Consider the following 16,605-nt stretch of genomic DNA (forward strand, 5'->3'; position numbering starts at 1 on the left):
GATTGACTTGGATTTAGTTTTATCCATATCCTTTTAAAATTCTTACTAAGAAAAGACTAATGATAATAACTGGATTGAATTAATCCGAGTGAACTTCTCTCCCAGAAGGGCGATCAGATTTATCACAACACTGTTTTGAAAGAGGTACTTTAATTAGCACCACTACTCTTCTGTTGGGATATTTTTTAATATAACTCCATTAGAACTCACTCGAAAAATGCTGGGAAAGATTCAACCCTCAGCAGGAGAAGCTGCAATGTTGAAAGGGGCTGTCATTTGAAATAGGCTTTGATGGGTCAAATATTTTCCAATTGCACCACATTTTTGGACCACAGTACTTACAGCCTGTTCATGTTCACTTGTCCACATGACAGCCAAAGTAGAGATGGAGGAAATATTTTAGACTAGTGAAACCATATCATGGACATTCCTGGAAATAGTTAAATACAATAAAAGGGAGTCCTAGTCTAATACAACCCTGTCTTGGTATTCTAATGTCCCTGATAAAGAAGAACTTGGTGCTGTCATGTCCAGAGTCAAAGTGATCTCCAGAATACTGCACAGTTGTTTGCCCCAAATGCCATTTGGACAGACGTCATAAAACCGGGCTTATGGCTTATAGAATCCTGGAACAGTGCCCTTTCTTTCTTTAGCTTTGAAACCACTCCTCTGCTTGGTCTAGATATTCTCAGCCTCTTCTGGGATGGGTCAGAGAGCCACCAGGGACATTGAGTGTTTCCTCCTGGGCCCTTAGCCATCACCACCTTGTATCCTGTGGAGAATAGATCAAGCGACATAATTTGGAAGGTGGAAGGAGTCAGAGGGCTGAACCAGAGGGTGCACAGAAACTGGAGAAGCCCTGCCCCAGCCCTGTGGCCAAAAATCTCCAGGACTCGGACGGTGAGGTGACCCACTTGCCTGGGAGTGTACATTCCAGTGGTTGCTGATGTCATCCACAGACGAAACTAACATTTTCAGATAATGACAGAATATTTTGGGGAAATTTTTTGCACCATTAAAAATCCAAATATATGTGTGTGTGTGTGTGTGTGTGTGTGTGTGTGTACATACACACACACACAGAGAAGAGCTGACTAGATATTTTTTTTTTAAAGATTCTTAAAAGAAGCCCTCACAGTTTCCTTTTTAGGGTCTCTAAGAGCATGATGTTAATTCAATAACCATTTCATTAAGTCTCATAAAAGTTTCCATTCTGAGCTTCTAAAAGTAACTCTTTTCATAACTTCTTTGATTTGCAAAACAGGGGAAAATGTCCAACTACATCAGGTCATTCGGAGTTTGACGAAAAGCCATAGGCAAGTCATGGAAACAAAATGTGTAAGGCCTTGGCCAAGAACTGGGTGGGTTCACTGTAGTTCCCTACTTGCTGTCTGAAGAGATTGACTCCTGGAGCTATTTATTATAAAATTAATTTCATGTTGAAAGCACCCCTTGCACAGATTCTTTAATTAAAGCATATTATGGGGGCACCTGGGTGGCTCAGTGGGTTAAAGCCTCTGTCTTTGGCTCAGGTCATGATCCCAGGGTCGAGTCCCACATGGGGCTCTCTGCTCCATGGGGAGTCTGCTTCCTCCTCTCTCTCTGCCTACTTGTGATCTCTGTCAAATAAATAAATAAAATATTTTTTTTAAAATAAAGCATATTATGGACATTTGCATGGATCTTGAAATAGTATGCAAAGAAAACAATTTTTAATAAATCTTTGTCAAAGTTCTTGGAAGAGAGTAACTAAATCAGGGTGAATTTTTAAATCTTTGGTTAATTATTTTTCACCTGATGATCATCAAACATTAATTATTCCCAGTTTCTGCAGGGTGTGTTGTGAAGGCAGTTGTGATAGAGTCTTTCCTCTTTCCTGTGCCCCCATGTGCTCTACCCAGCATTTGAGGCAAGAGCACTGAGCTCCCTGCACTGCCCAGGACTGTGGTGGCTTCATGGGAATCTGAGCCAAAGTAGCGAGCGGAACACACAGCTTTTCAAGAAGATGCAACGTTTTCAAGCTGTCCACAGAGAAGCAACCCAATACCACACTGGGGGTGAAACCTGAGAGCATAGTCTCCTGCTTGGCTTCAAGATCGGCCTCAAAAAGGAAACAACTTCCCAATCCAGATAAAAACCAGAGTTCCCAAGGCTGACCTCCCGATCACTCCAGGACAAAGGAATCCCCCAGGACAGGATTGGTTACCTGTACTTGCAGCTGTAGATGTTCACCTGACCTGCCAGGACAGACCCCGGGCTCTCCATGTGCACATCAACAACGGACAACTGGTCTACTTCCGTGGAATACTGGAGCACGACCACGTAGTTGCCGACCTGCGGTACCCGAAGCCGCAGGTGCAGCTCCACCTGTCAGAGAGCCCGAGCACGTGGATGTGAAATGCACTGGACGCGTTTACATAGCAACAGTGAAACCAGGGCTGAGCAGACACCTGGAAGTAGTGTCATAGGTCATCACAGTAAGAAACGTGGTCTGCTAGGTAGGAATGCCAGATAAAATACAGGATGTGCCACTAAATTTGAAATGCAGATACACAATACACGTAACTATTGTTTGCACGTTAAATTGAATGGGGCATTTGTATCTTTATTTTCTAAATCTGGCAACCCTACTTATAGGGGCTTCTACTCTTTCACCTATATATTTGCCTTGTTTCTTAAAGCAAAAGACACCCTAAAACTTGAGGTAAAAAGGTATCTCCAGCAGATGTTAAAAGGAATGGAAGTCTGCCTTGAGGCTCTTTTGCTGTTCTTCAATTTAAAAAATGAACTTAAAACTTTGTGGTTGCAGATAATGAGAAGTGATACATGCACCCCGCTTCTGGGACGATAGCTAATTACAGTTTGGTTTTCGTACTTCCAAACCATTGTCCATGTCTGTAAATGCACATGCATGTACTTTTCTTTTTTTAAAAGAAATACTGCTTATAATAGGCAATCATGGATGCTTTTGTACATCACAGCAGAGCCAAGTAGCTCTGACAGAGTCCATATGACTCTCAAAGCTAAAAATATTTACTATCTGGCCTTTCACCCAAAAACAAAAAAAAATGCCCATGCCTTGTTAGGAGCTTGGAGTCTGGAATCATACTGCCTCCAGCTGCGTGACTGTGAACAAGTTACTTAATGTCTATATGCCTCAGTATTCTCCAGTGTACAAATGAAGATAACAATAGTATCCACCTTTTAAGATTATCATGAGGATTAAATGAAGTAATATGGGAAGAACTCTCAGAAATGTATGTAGCATGTCACAAATACTAAATAAACACTGATGATTATAATTGTAATTATTGCCTTTTGCCATGACTTGCTTTTTTTACTCAATAGTATTTTCTCTGTTTATAGCAGGTACATGCAGATAAACTTCATTTTCTTAATGGCTTCCTACCATTCCATATAGTATGATCATAAAGTGATTTATTTAACTAATCCCCAATTGATGGACACTTAGGTTGCCTCTAATGTATATATTAGAGAGATATGTAATATATATTATTATAAATTATATAATTTATATAATATAAATTTAATAAATCATAAATAAAATATATAAATTATATAAGTTTATGAGATATTACTATAATCTATTATATTATACATAAATTATGTAATTTATATATTATAATAAATACATATTATAAATTATATAATTTATTTATATGCAATATATAATTTATATGTGTATGTATGTTTATTATAAATTATATAATTTATATAGATGTATCTATGTATATATCATCATATAGCTTTATATGTTACATGGGGGAAAAATATATATATATGCATATCCTTAGGCTAGTATTTCTGTAAGATTCCTAGGAGTAAAATTGCTGAGTCAAAGAATAGGTGCATATTGAATGTCTGAGCCAATATTAAAACTACATTCTAGGGGCGCCTGGGTGGCTCAGTGGGTTAAGGCCTCTGCCTTCGGCTCAGGTCATGATCCCAGGGTCCTGGGATCGAGCCCCGCATCGGGCTCTCTGCTCAGCAGGGAGCCTGCTTTCCCCTCTCTCTCTGCCTGCCTCTCTGCTACTTGTGATCTCTGTCAAATAAATGAATAAAATCTTAAAAAAAAAAAAAAAACTACATTCTATACAGTTTAACTCTCTTCAGTCTGTAAGCTCAGGACTAGCCAGGCTTTACCACACTTAATTAAAATCCTCCTGCCCCTTGCCTTCAGGAAATTCACATTTACTGTTCTCTCTGCACAGCCCTGAACCACACAACTAATATTTTCCACAGTGATTTTTCTATCACTTATATAATAGAAAGACTTCCCTCAGGGGGAAAAAAAAAGTGGATTATCCACACCACTTTTCCACTCTGTTGCAGAGTGAAATATGGGTCCATGTTCAGAGGTTATTACCAGCGTTTCTCCCCTGGGCATCTCCAGACAAGAGCTTGTCTGTTTTCACCCACCATAAAGCACACACAGGCCAATGATATATTCACTTTTCTCCCAGAAGTTATTATTGGCTTCCAGTTTTATCACAGCACTCTATTATAAATTTCTATTTTTCTTTCCACTCTAAGTCCTATAGATTGACTTTTTGGAAGACTTGTAGGAAGGCTTTTGAATACATCTGTTGGTAAAAGTAGGCTTTGAGAAACTCAGATAAAAGACAAATGATGGCAAATGGAAATTTTACTAGTTGCTGTTTGTTATCAGTTATTTCTATATTCCTAGTAAAAGGGAAGTTCAGTGCCGAGCCGGAAGGTTCCTTTTGGTTTTATGGCATAGAACTGCCCTTACCTAGTTATGAGTGTTTCAAGATAAAGACATAAAAGGTGGGCATATCAAATCTGATGCTTACACAAAGCTAAAAGGGATGATTAACACATCTGATGTCAAAATGAGTCTTCAAAATGATTTGGTCAACCTCTTATTAAACACCTATTGTATGTCAGCTCCCCTGATGGGCTTATATGATGGGAAACAAGACAGACTTGGTCTCTATCCTCAGACAGACTTCAGTCAAATACTTAGATTATTAGATCAACACAGTATGAAATTACATGTATGACAAATGTTCTGACAAGGTGGACAGGGGGCTGCCTGAGAAGGCCAGGAAGACTAGGGAAGGAGGGAGACTTCCTGAAGAAACAACTTAGCGGAGTGCTGGAGGATGAGGAACAGGGCCCAAAGGGAGGGAGGAGCATTCAGGCAGAGGGAACAAGCTGCAGTAGGAGGCTACCCTGTCACATACCTGCTGTAGGGTAGCAGATATGCAGTCCAAGAGACTGCAGGCAGGCCACCGTGACCGGGAGCAGAGAATAAGAAGAGCTATGATAAAACTGGGAGGTAAGAGGGGTAGCCTTAGAGATTGTTAAAATGTTTTGTCTCTATCCTAAAATCAATGGGATGTTATTGAAATTTCCCAGTTGTGTATGGATAAGGATGGGGTGAGAGGGTCAGGGATGACTGGCTATTTCTATCAACATGAGTATGAGGACAATTGTATGGAGTCAATATTGGGAGATGCAACAGCAAGAGTTGATGTGAGTGAGCTAATTTGGTTACTGCCGAGATCCTTATGAAAGATATCATATACTGGGCAAGAAGGATACATGGAGAGGAGTAGAAACACTTAAGAAAAGGTTGGGATGGACACTCAGAGATGGGTTGTCTTTGGTGAGGGGGAGAGCAGAGGAAGTCATGGTTGACCCTAAGGATTCTGATTTATACAATTAGATGGATGGTGGTACCATTTACTTAGGTAGGGACATTAAAATGTAATTTGAGATCCCTCTGAGACACCTAAGAGGTAACCTCAGGAAGGAAGTTGGCTATGCTCTTCTGCACCTAAAAGCACAAGTATGACTAGACATACCAATTAGGTAGTTTTCTGCGTAGAGTTGGTATCTATCACAACAGGCATGGAGGAGGCTGCTTAGGGAGAGAATATAAAGTAAAAAGACAAAGGCCAAGATTGAGCCTAAACAAATTCTAATATCCAATGGCTAAAGAGAGGTTGAGTCTGTAAATGATATTCTGAGGAAGCAGCCAGAGAGGTAGGAAGAGATCCAGACCACTCCTAAATTATGAAAAACAAGGTGTGAGAGTATTTTAAGATGTGAGGGGTATTCAACAAGTACTGAAAGCTTTTGAGAAGTTAAATAAGTGAATAGGCGAGGAATGAAAACTATCTGTTGGACTTAGTAAAAAGAACATAATTGGAAACCCTGGGAAAGAAAGAAAATATAGGAAGGAAGGAAGGAAGGAAGGAAGGAAGGAAGGAAGGAAGCCAACCAGACTGGTGTGGGTTGAGGTATGAATGGAAGTGAAAGAATTAGAAACAGTGTAGAATTGTCTAACTTGCTGGAGAAGTTTGGTTGTGAAGGAGGGAAGCATTATGGCTGAGGGGCTGTGGGAAGAGAAAGGCGGGTTTTAATAAAAAGGAAGATAGAATTTAGCATCTTTAAAAGGTGACAGCGACTTCCAGTTCAGATGGCATAATGAATTCACATTTTCTGCACCCCTTCTGCTCCAAGAGACAGCAACTATGGACAAAATGTTTTGAAAGGAAAACAAAAAGATATGTTTGAAATTAAAAGTGATGGAATATAAGTAAAAGAAAAACTCAGAATGCACTAGGGCTGAAGCCCAGAGCCTGTTGTCCTCCAGGTCTGGAAGTATGTTGTTTTGGTCAGCAGTTCAGCTCATGCAGAGTAAAGAAAACAAAAATGCCTCATGAGACAGTGGTTAGATTCAGGCTCATTTTCTGAAGGCACAGGTAAGGGTTCCCTCAAATCATGAAAAGCTGAAAAAGTTGCTGACAATCTGCCACTTAGATCTCAGCATTATAAGAAGCTGTTGAATTCAGGGATCAAATATCAAAGATGGAGCCTCATGACCAAGAACGGATTTAAGCCACCCACTGACTCAGTGTCTGAATCTGTGCTCACACTAGTATCACAGCAATAGAAGTGGCACATTGTAATGCTTGCCTCTGAGCTAAGGGTCCAGCGGACTGGTAAGACATTGCAAAACTATGAAGCTGAGACAGATATAAAGGGAGATGATTAAAACCTTCCATTCAAAACAAGCCAATAAGCCTGCAAACAAGATAAGCTTCCAAAACACAAAAAGAAATCTAATATCAGAAATAGGCAATGATATCATCAATCAGATGAGTTTACTTCAGATGAAATGAATTTTATAGGACAGTCTGATAAAGGCTTTGAAATGAATATACTCGTCCTTAATCTGAAATCTTCAAACTTGAAAAAGGAAATTATTTTGGATTTTGTTTGGTGGCAAAAGCTAATCTCACCTAACCAATCAACACTTGGTGGCAAAATATAACTTGAACTAAGTTCACGTATATGGTCTTCATGTATTTCTCTTGGAGTGCCTATTCATGCTTTCCACTGGAGAAATATTAACATGTTTGGTTATAGGGTGTTGGCCAGGACCCTCCTGGAGATTGTGTGTTTGTGTGTGTGTGTGTGTGTGTGTAGAGAATCTTAAAAATTCTTAATTCTGAAACATACCTGCCTCCAAGGGCATTAAGATACTAAAAAATATAAATGAAAGAGTAATCTCTTTAAAAAGTAAACAAAGTTGGGGCACTTGGGTGGCTCAGTGGGTTAAAGCCTCTGCCTTCAGCTCAGGTCATGATCCCAGGGTCCTGGGATGGAGCCACAAATGGAGCTCTCTGCTCAGCAGGGAGCCTGTTTCCCCTCCCTTCTCTCTGTCTGCCTCTCTGCCTGCTTGTGATCTCTGTCTGTCAAATAAATAAATAATCCTAAAAAGTAAACAAAGTTATGAAGCTAAATTGACAGAAATAAAGCAAGTAAAAATAAATATGAGTAAGAGCCAGTTAGAAATCTTTGAGATTAACAGTATAAATTAAACTGAATCAATAGGCTAGGTAAAATCTAGACTGGAGAGAGTGAAACATTCATGTATTCTGAGGAAGTCTTGAGTAATTAACCCACCAAGTAGCTAAAGAGACAAGAGATATAAAAATATGAAAGAGCAGTTTGGAGATAGATTGTGAGGCTCCAAGACTCATCCAAACTAATTTCCAGAAAAGAAAAATGTAAGGAATGGCACCAAAATTATACTTGAAGTGATAATATATGAGAATTTCCCAGGATGAAAGACATGAATCTTCATTCTGAAAGTGTACCTGAGGACTAAACAGATAAAGAAAAACAAATCTACACCTAAACACACCATAATGAAACTTTAGAATGTCACAAATAAAAGTCCATCCCAGAATTTCTGGTTAAACGTGGTGGATTAAGCATGTATATTTACTGATCTTCCCTCTCAGAACTAAACAAAAAATTAGAGTCAGGATTTTAAAAATCATAAACACACAAAGAGAAAGAGAATAGGAAAGAGAAATAAAAACCCAACAGACCAGAGAAATCAACAAAATTTTGGAAGCTGGAAAGCAGATGAATGTCAACTAATTAGACCAGAGAAAGCTGAAACCTAAGTGTCTGTGTGTGTGTAGAGCTGGGGTGAGAGTTGGAAGAAAAGATTGAAGAAATCTCCCAAAGCATAAAACAAGATCAAGAGATTGTAAATGTTGATTAAAGATAAAGAAATAAAGTTTCAAAGAAATAACTCAAGAAAGTTTCCCAGAATAATGGATAAAAGTTTCCAGGCTAAAAGTCTGAGAACCTGGCACATTGGCTGAAACACTATCTATGTTAAGGCACATCCTTGTGACATATCAGAACATAAGAAACAACAAAAAAAATGATCTCAAAGGCTTTAAGAAAGGAAAACCAGATTGCAATCAAAGCCCTGGGAACCACAATGTAACTTCTCAAGAACAGGACTTGAAGCTAGATGTCAATGAGGAAACATTATCAAATTCTGGGAAGAAATGATTTCTAATCTAAAATCCTACATCTAACCAAAGTAAAAAAATCAGGATTGAGAGTAGACTAAAGATAGTTTCAGATATGCAAGTTCTCAGCTACAAGAAAAGTAGCTCCTGTGTGGCCTTTCAGAGGAAGCCTCTGGAGGATATAATCTACCAAAATGAGGAAGCAAAAAAAGAAAAAAGAAAAGAAGTTGAAAGAAGTTCCAACAGTCAGAAAAAAGAAGATTCAATACAATGAAGATAAAAAAGAGAATATCTAGAATGGTGGGTGATGGTGGTGATGAAAAATTTCATGAAAGAGCTATGTCTCAGACTCAGAGACTATATTCCAGGGTCAAGAAGAGAGATGAAAGATTCCAGGGAAGATACCTCCAAGAAGAAATGGAGAAGAGAAAAAAAGAAGAAAGGAAAGGAGAAGAGAGGGAGGGTTGGTATGTGGTGTATTTGAATTAAGATGAAACTTACAATCTATCTGAAAGTCAGGGAAAAGGGTAAAAATAAAATTTCTAGACAAAAACAATAAGTAGGAGATTGGTTTACAATGGATAAATAAGCATTCTAAAGGCTACGTTGTACAAAAGAAGAGATCAGAATTACTGAGTAACTTTAGACCTTGTTGGAAAATATATACTTAAGAACATATTTTAACATATTAAGGATAACCACTAAAATATTAGAAAACAATCTGTACCTATCAAACAAGCAGAAAGATAGAGAAAACTCTTAATCAAACAGAAGAAGAGGGTGCTCAGCTGGCTCAGTCAGTAGAGCATGTTACTCTTGATCTTGGGGTCATGAGTTCAAGTCCCATGTTGACCCCAGATCTTACTTAAAAACAAGCAAACAAACAAAAACAAAAAATCAGAAGTGGGAAAATTATTTTTAAAAACATAAATTAAAAGCTAATAAACAGGTATGGCTGCTCTAGAAAACAGTATAGAGGCTCCTCAAAAAGTTAAAAACAGAGCTACTCAGCTAGTACTGGCAACTGCACTACTAAGTATTTATCCAAAGTATATAAACATAGTGATCTGAAGAGGGCATATGTACCCCAATGTTTAAAACAGCAATGTCCACAATAGCCTAAATATGGAAAGAGCCCAGATGTTCATCGACAGATAAATGGATAAAGAAGATGTGGTGTGTGTGTGTGTGCACACAATGTTGAAGGAACTAGAGGGTATTATGTTAAGTAAAATAAGTCAGTCAGAGAAAGACAAATACTATATGATTTCACTAATATGTGGAATTTAGAAACAAAATAAATGAACATAGGAGGAGGAAAGGAAAAATAAAATAAAATGAAAACAGAGAGGGAAGCAAACTATAAGAGACTCTTAACTATAGGAAACAAACAGGGTCACGGGGGGGTGGGGGAGGGATAATTGGGTGATGGCATTAAGAAGGGCACTTAATGGAATGAACACTGGGTGTTATATGTAACTGATAAATCACTAAATTCTATCTCTGAAACTAAAAATACAGTATATGTTAACTAAATTGGATTTTAAAGAGCTAATAAAATAAATAAAATGATAAAAGTCCAAATATGTCTGAAATCACAATAAATATAAATGGATTAAAATCACATTGTGAAACAGAGATGATCAAATTGAAATTAATTATATATATAATATATATATATATATATATATGAATGAATGAATTTTTTTATAAGAGACAGAGTCTTGGTGTACAACAGTGTGATCTGACTTTAAAAGATGAGCTTTCCAGGGGCGCCTGGGTGGCTCAGTGGGTTAAGCCTCTGCCTTCGGCTCAGGTCATGATCCCAGGGTGCTGGGATCGAGCCCCACATCGGGCCCTCTGCCCAGCGAGGAGCCTGCTTCCTCCTCTCTCTCTGCCTGCCTCTCTGCCTACTTGTGATCTCTCTCTCTGTCCAATAAATAAATAAAAATCTTAAAAAAAAAAAGATGAGCTGTCCAGATTACCTTTCTCAGAAAGAATAAAGATGGGAGACTCAGGTGGCAGTAAGTGTCAGAGCTAGGAGTTAACAAAGAATTGGGACCAGAGCAGACTTCATGGCATGTGCATGAGACAAAGAGCTATGAGTAAACAAAAGAAGTCATTTCATATGGGGTGCCTGGGTGGCTCAGTGGGTTAAAGCCTCTGCCTTTGGCTCAGGTCATGATCCCAGGGTCCTGGGATCGAGCCCCGCATTGGGTTCTCTGCTCAGCAGGGAGCCTGCTTCCTCCTCTCTCTCTCTCTCTCTCTGCCTGCCTCTCTGCCTACTTGTGATCTGTCAAATAAATAAATAAAATCTTTAAAAAACAAAACAAAACAAAAAAAACTTTATTAAAAAAAGAAAAAGAAGTCATTTCATAGAAGGAGAGGTAAATAGGAAAACACATGAAGAGAAGGGAAGGCTTCTGTGAGAGCCAGGTAGTTCTGTCCCTCGAAGGTTTCTGAGAGACCTGAATGTACTCAGTTCCTTCCCCTGGAATTCTGCCAGACCTCTCTGTATCCTAGAAGAGGAAAAACTATTCATATGAACTAGACTTCTTAGTGGGTTGCTCTTTTGACCCACGGTGCTGACTAGAACATGTTATAGCAGTATGGCTAATGGTTACTGAGTGATCACTTGATCACAACAAGAGCCCCTCATGGATTATTTATTTAATAGTAACCATGAGGTAGATACTATTCTTATCCCCATTTTGTATACTAGTAAATTCAGGCCTAGAGAGATTTTACAGCTAGTTACTGATGACCTAAGACATGAAAGCAGGCAGTTTCACTCCAGAACCATCTTGACCATGACATATGGTTTCCAGAGGAATTACTCTGCATTGCTCCAGGTGGCTAATGACAACCAAAAATTAGCCTACCTCTAGAAGAAATGAATCCTCCATCGATTCCAAGTATTCAACAGAGGCTAAGTGAATGTTTAATAAAGATAATTTAGAAAGGATTCCTTCACAGGAAAGGAAATCAAATGATTTCTATGACCTCTTCTAAAGCCATTAGTCTTTGAATTTTAGCACAATGATCCACTACAGCACTGTGCAACAGAACTTTTTGTGATAGCAAAAATATCCTATAATCTGTGTTTTCCGTTAAGGTGGCCACTGGACATCTGTGATTGAAATGAAAGCTAAGCTCTACTTAGCTTTCATTAATTTAAAATTATGGAAAGCACATGGGCTAGTCATTGCTGTACTAGACAGCCCATATCTGTAAGCATTTAGATACAATGGTAAAACAGACTGTTAAATAAAACTGGACAGCCCAGGGCTTACTTTTATGCATCGTGCAAATATGGCCTTGCCCAACCCCTCAGTGCCGTGGCTCTGGGCTGAATCAGAGGCAAAGACACTTCCTGATGAGTCATTAGCATCATATCCTGGAGGCTGGCCCACTTCAACAGCACCTCCCTGCTGTCTGGGGAACACACACACTGTATGCGTGTGTGCATATTTAGGTATGTATGTATTATATATGTACATATTGTGTGCGTGTGTATGTATGTATGTATGTATGTGTGTGTGTATGTGTGTGTGTGTACAGATGGGTTGGGAGGGATACAGCAGATTGTTAGAATGCAGTGGGAATGAGATCATTAGCTTTTCTTTATGCATATCTATATTGCTTTACTTGTTACAACAAGTACACACACATATAAACTTTTTGCAAAACAAAAACTCAAAATGAAATGAAGACTAAAGAAATATCCTTAAAATCCTATAACAACTACCCTAGAAATGTTAGCAATATAGTTTACAAAAAGGTATACATCGAAATATTCAGTGAGAATTAATACCATATATGTTATCAGTCTACACATTCAAGCATGAACATTGGCCTCAAAAGGTACAAAACAGAGAATGTTATAAAAAGTCAGGAATGGAAATACAATAAAGGAAGTTGTGTTTTGTTTTGTTTTGTTTTCAGTGTCTTTATTTTGAGGTGTTGCACTGTTTTCTTAGTGTTGATGTACAGGACTTCTAACCCAAATCTTAAATCAGTAGAGTCTTAAATTGTTTTGAGGTTTACAAACTCCAGGAAGAAAAGCAATGCCCAAACCTGTAGTGACCTGTCCTCTAAGCCACAAGGGAGGGGCCTTGGGATGCAGGGGTTCCAGATTTCTGAGCTCAAAGAAATCAGCCCTTATAAACTGCTTAGCCTGAGGGGCTGAACAGTCAGCGAGCAGCGCATCCTTTTAGGGTAAGCTGTGTAGTTTCTGAAGGCTGTTTAGAAAGATCTTGCCCCGAATCAGGTAGAGCAAGACACACCCTTATGTCTGGGGAATTAAAAAGGAGAGGATTCTGTGATTGCCCACGTTCCCTGCCCTGTCTAGAAAGTGCTCAAAGACAAACCGTACTGTGTTCCGCGGTGCATACTGCCCAGCCACAGCCTGGATCAGAGAACTCAGTATACCTATAATTAACACCTCTGAGAAATCTTTCCAGGTTCCTCTGAATTTGAGAAGCAGCTGCGGCCAAGGGTTTTCAGCAGACACAGACGGGGAGGTAGTAATAGCTTTGACAGTAAATAAAAGGCTGCCCCACCTCTCTCCCGCTGAGGTCCGCCATGACTGGGTGTGCGGGGGTGGGCTGCCTCACTGCCAAGGCTCTTGGCTCCCCATCAAGCAGGAAGTGTCTGGCCTCACAAGCCAGGGCACAGGGGAATCGGGTCACTGGCAAATGCTGGTAGAGCAAGCAACTTCAACAACAATGACAACAACAACAAAATAACAGTTACAACTGAGAACAAAACACAAAATCAAAGTACATCCCCAAAGAACTTGCCCCCTTCCATTCACTCATCGTTCCTTCCACAAACTCCTATCACGTGCCTACTGTGGGAATCGGGTGGTAAACTGTCATCTGTGTGAAGAATAAAAACAGAAAGGTCCATAAACCCAGATTCTATTTTAAGCCCTCCCCCCTCATCAGATGCTCGATCTTGAAGGTATTACTTGGTCAGGCATCCGTATTTCCACAGGCTAGAGGGTGGGCGTCCCTCTAAATGCCAACTACAGGGTTCAAAGCGTTCTGTGACTCTTGCATCTAAGACAGTCAACGCCCTCAGAGAAAGACCACCATTAAACAATTATCCCATGCAACTTGCTGCGGTTGTGAAGCTGAGACCTCTCTCAAATCCTTGCACCAAAGGTGCCTAATTCAGAGGACCCCAATGACACCGCACCCTACTAACTTTTCTTGGAGTGGTCCTGAGTCAGCGCACGGCTGGGTGACTGGCAGTTGCAGGGAGGAGGCCTCATAGTAGTCTCTGGGAAGCAGGACCAGGTAGTCCTAGGAAATGAAGACCAAGAGGACAATTACTCAGATGATGGTGGCCCTTCCTGAGTAATAAAACTATCAGGCATGGTTTGATTAGGTTGACGAGGTTAATAATAACTAGGTGAAGCTCGCTAAGTTAAACTGTCCCCAGCAGCTGCTTTGTTTCCCTCCCTGACTCCCCAAAACACACAAAGCAATGTGTCACAGGTGCTCCAAGCAGGGGAGATAAGCGTCTCAGGGTGAACGTGTTTGTATTCACAACTCAGGGGGAAGATTTTACCCCCTCTTCTGGGCTGGTATCAGTTCAAAAATAAACAAAGATAATAAACCCTCAACTGATAATCTGGTCCTTTGAAATACCGGTTGCTTTCATCACCACACATCGGAACACCGAATTGTGGATCGGGTATTTCAACTTTTTATCCCTTCACCAAAGCGACGTTCGCCTGGCATGGTATTAAAAAAAAAAAAACCTGATGTTTTGTGATCCTGGTGAATCACAGGCTGAAACTGGCTGACTGCCTGTCCTAGGAGATGAGAGGAAGATTGTGTTCCACAGAATGTGCCAAATGAATCCCACAGCGTAAATTCAGCTAAACAGCTCTTCAGGAAAGAGCAGACCTCCAGGTTTCTCAGACGCCAATGGTCTGACAGCTTCAGAAGGATGCTGGCACCACTGGCTATGAGCAGAGGGAAGGAGGGGGGATGTCTGCCACAACTGTGAAGAGACTCATATGCTGACCATAAAGCTATTTCTCTCTTCAGGGCCCTTTATTTGTCTGTAATGGAGAAGAGGAGATATGCATGGAGAGGAAAAGTAGGAGGTGGTGGCCCAGGGGCTCCGTGGTCTACCACGGGGGTCTCACTATCCCAGTGGGCTTTAATTTAACAGTGGTTATTATTCTCTTACTGAGGTTCCTCAGGATGGGAACATAGCTCCTCATTGTTTTATTGTCCCATAGATCTAAGAACAGTAAGGGTTGATAGTAGGTGTTCAATAAGATAGCTCTAGAGAAAACGGGATCACAACATGGAAGCATATATATGAGAAGCTATACCGCGGCACTAACTACATGTCATCAAGCATCTTCCATGTCTGTGGAGTAACATAATGACCTTCTTTCCATGAAACCAACTTTGTACCCATTATTGGTACCAATGGGATTTTCCTTGGCCTCATTTCTAAAGTCTTTGAAGAACTCTAGAACTTTTGTAAAGCAGCAAAGCTTTCTACCAAGAAGATGCAAGAAAAAAAGGGACTGAACGAATAGCATAAACTGTCACATTATTCTCATAAGATCCCGACTTGGAAAGGACCTAGATAAACACATCCCTATTACAAGTAAGAGGTAACTAGGGCAGTCTTGGAGTTAAAGAACTTGCCTAAGATCTGCTAATGTAGTAAATCAAAAGGATAGTGCCAGAAGGAAAAGCTTGCTCTTTTCCACTCTGACTGGCTGAAAACAAGCTTTGGCCAAAGACTTTATTTTCAGAAGACTTTTTATAAGATATCAATATCTCAGATAGAAATTTCATCCTTTTATTTCCCACAGCTTCTATTAGCATGCAAGGACAGAGCTTTGCCCTTGATTCTGGGTTCTTTGTCCAAGGCCATCTGTGCGGTGAGACCATTGCCTGTGTTTGAGGTAGAAGAAGGCGGGCATGTCAGAGAAGCACAGGTCCTCCGTTCTCTTTCTGCCACCACCAACTTCACTGATATTAGGATCTGCTCTTCTTGTAGCTTCTTCTGATTCATTCCACACGATTCCCAGAGGGACTGATTTTCTAAGACGTCCTTCTGATTCACAACAAAAAATCCCAAAGAAGCTTTTGAAGGGTGGGGACATATACACATTCAGATTTTGCATTTATTCTGGTAACTTTGAGTCATTATGAGTTATAGTTGGTTTAGTTGTTTTTGTCTGAGAGAAGCTGGCTGAAGAATACAAAAGACATTTTAGGGGCGCCTGGGTGGCTCGGTCGGTTAAGCCTCTGCCTTCAGCTCAGGTCATGATCTCAGGGTCCTGGGATGGAGCCCCACATCAGGCTCCCTGCTCAGCGGGAAGCCTGCTTCTCCTTCCACCCCCTCGGGCTCTTTCTCTCTCTCTCTCTCTCAAATAAATGCTTTTAAAAAAAAATATTTTAAGTTGACTTCTAGGTCATTTGAGGGCAAATGTCACCATAGTTTCCCTATGTCTAAAAGGGGAGCTGCCTGTGATTTTGATATCTTATGGTCACTGCGGGTCAGTGTGGGTGGGACCATGCTGGAGGACGGGGAAAAATCCCACAGAACTCTCTACGGAAAAGGGTCTCTTACCAGGAGGACTCCCTCTGATTTGATACAAGCAATCCACGTTCCTGGTGTAATTGAAAATTGTTCTGCCACACCATTTCCTGGGACAGTGACAAAGGCTGGCTCCTTTCTCGGCAGGAAGATGACTTCTTTGCTTTGAGCAGCACCTATCAGAAATAAAAAG

General features: G+C 40.2%; 1 protein-coding gene across 2 annotated transcripts in view; it reads right to left on the reverse strand.

Moving 5' to 3' along the window:
* Positions 1-16,605, reverse strand: part of LAMA3 (laminin subunit alpha 3) — a 263,197-nt gene that overhangs the window by 112,425 nt on the left and 134,167 nt on the right. For both annotated transcript variants that reach the window (XM_044243267.1, XM_044243268.1), the window contains 4 exons: positions 16,446-16,588; positions 14,043-14,140; positions 13,394-13,547; positions 2,207-2,367 (listed from right to left, as the gene is read on the reverse strand). In XM_044243267.1, the coding sequence (XP_044099202.1) occupies positions 2,207-2,367; positions 13,394-13,547; positions 14,043-14,140; positions 16,446-16,588 (556 nt within the window). The remainder of the gene's footprint in view (positions 1-2,206; positions 2,368-13,393; positions 13,548-14,042; positions 14,141-16,445; positions 16,589-16,605) is intronic.

Source organism: Neovison vison, chromosome 3 (genome assembly GCF_020171115.1).
Source record: "Neovison vison isolate M4711 chromosome 3, ASM_NN_V1, whole genome shotgun sequence".
Classification (NCBI taxonomy): domain Eukaryota; kingdom Metazoa; phylum Chordata; class Mammalia; order Carnivora; family Mustelidae; genus Neogale; species Neogale vison.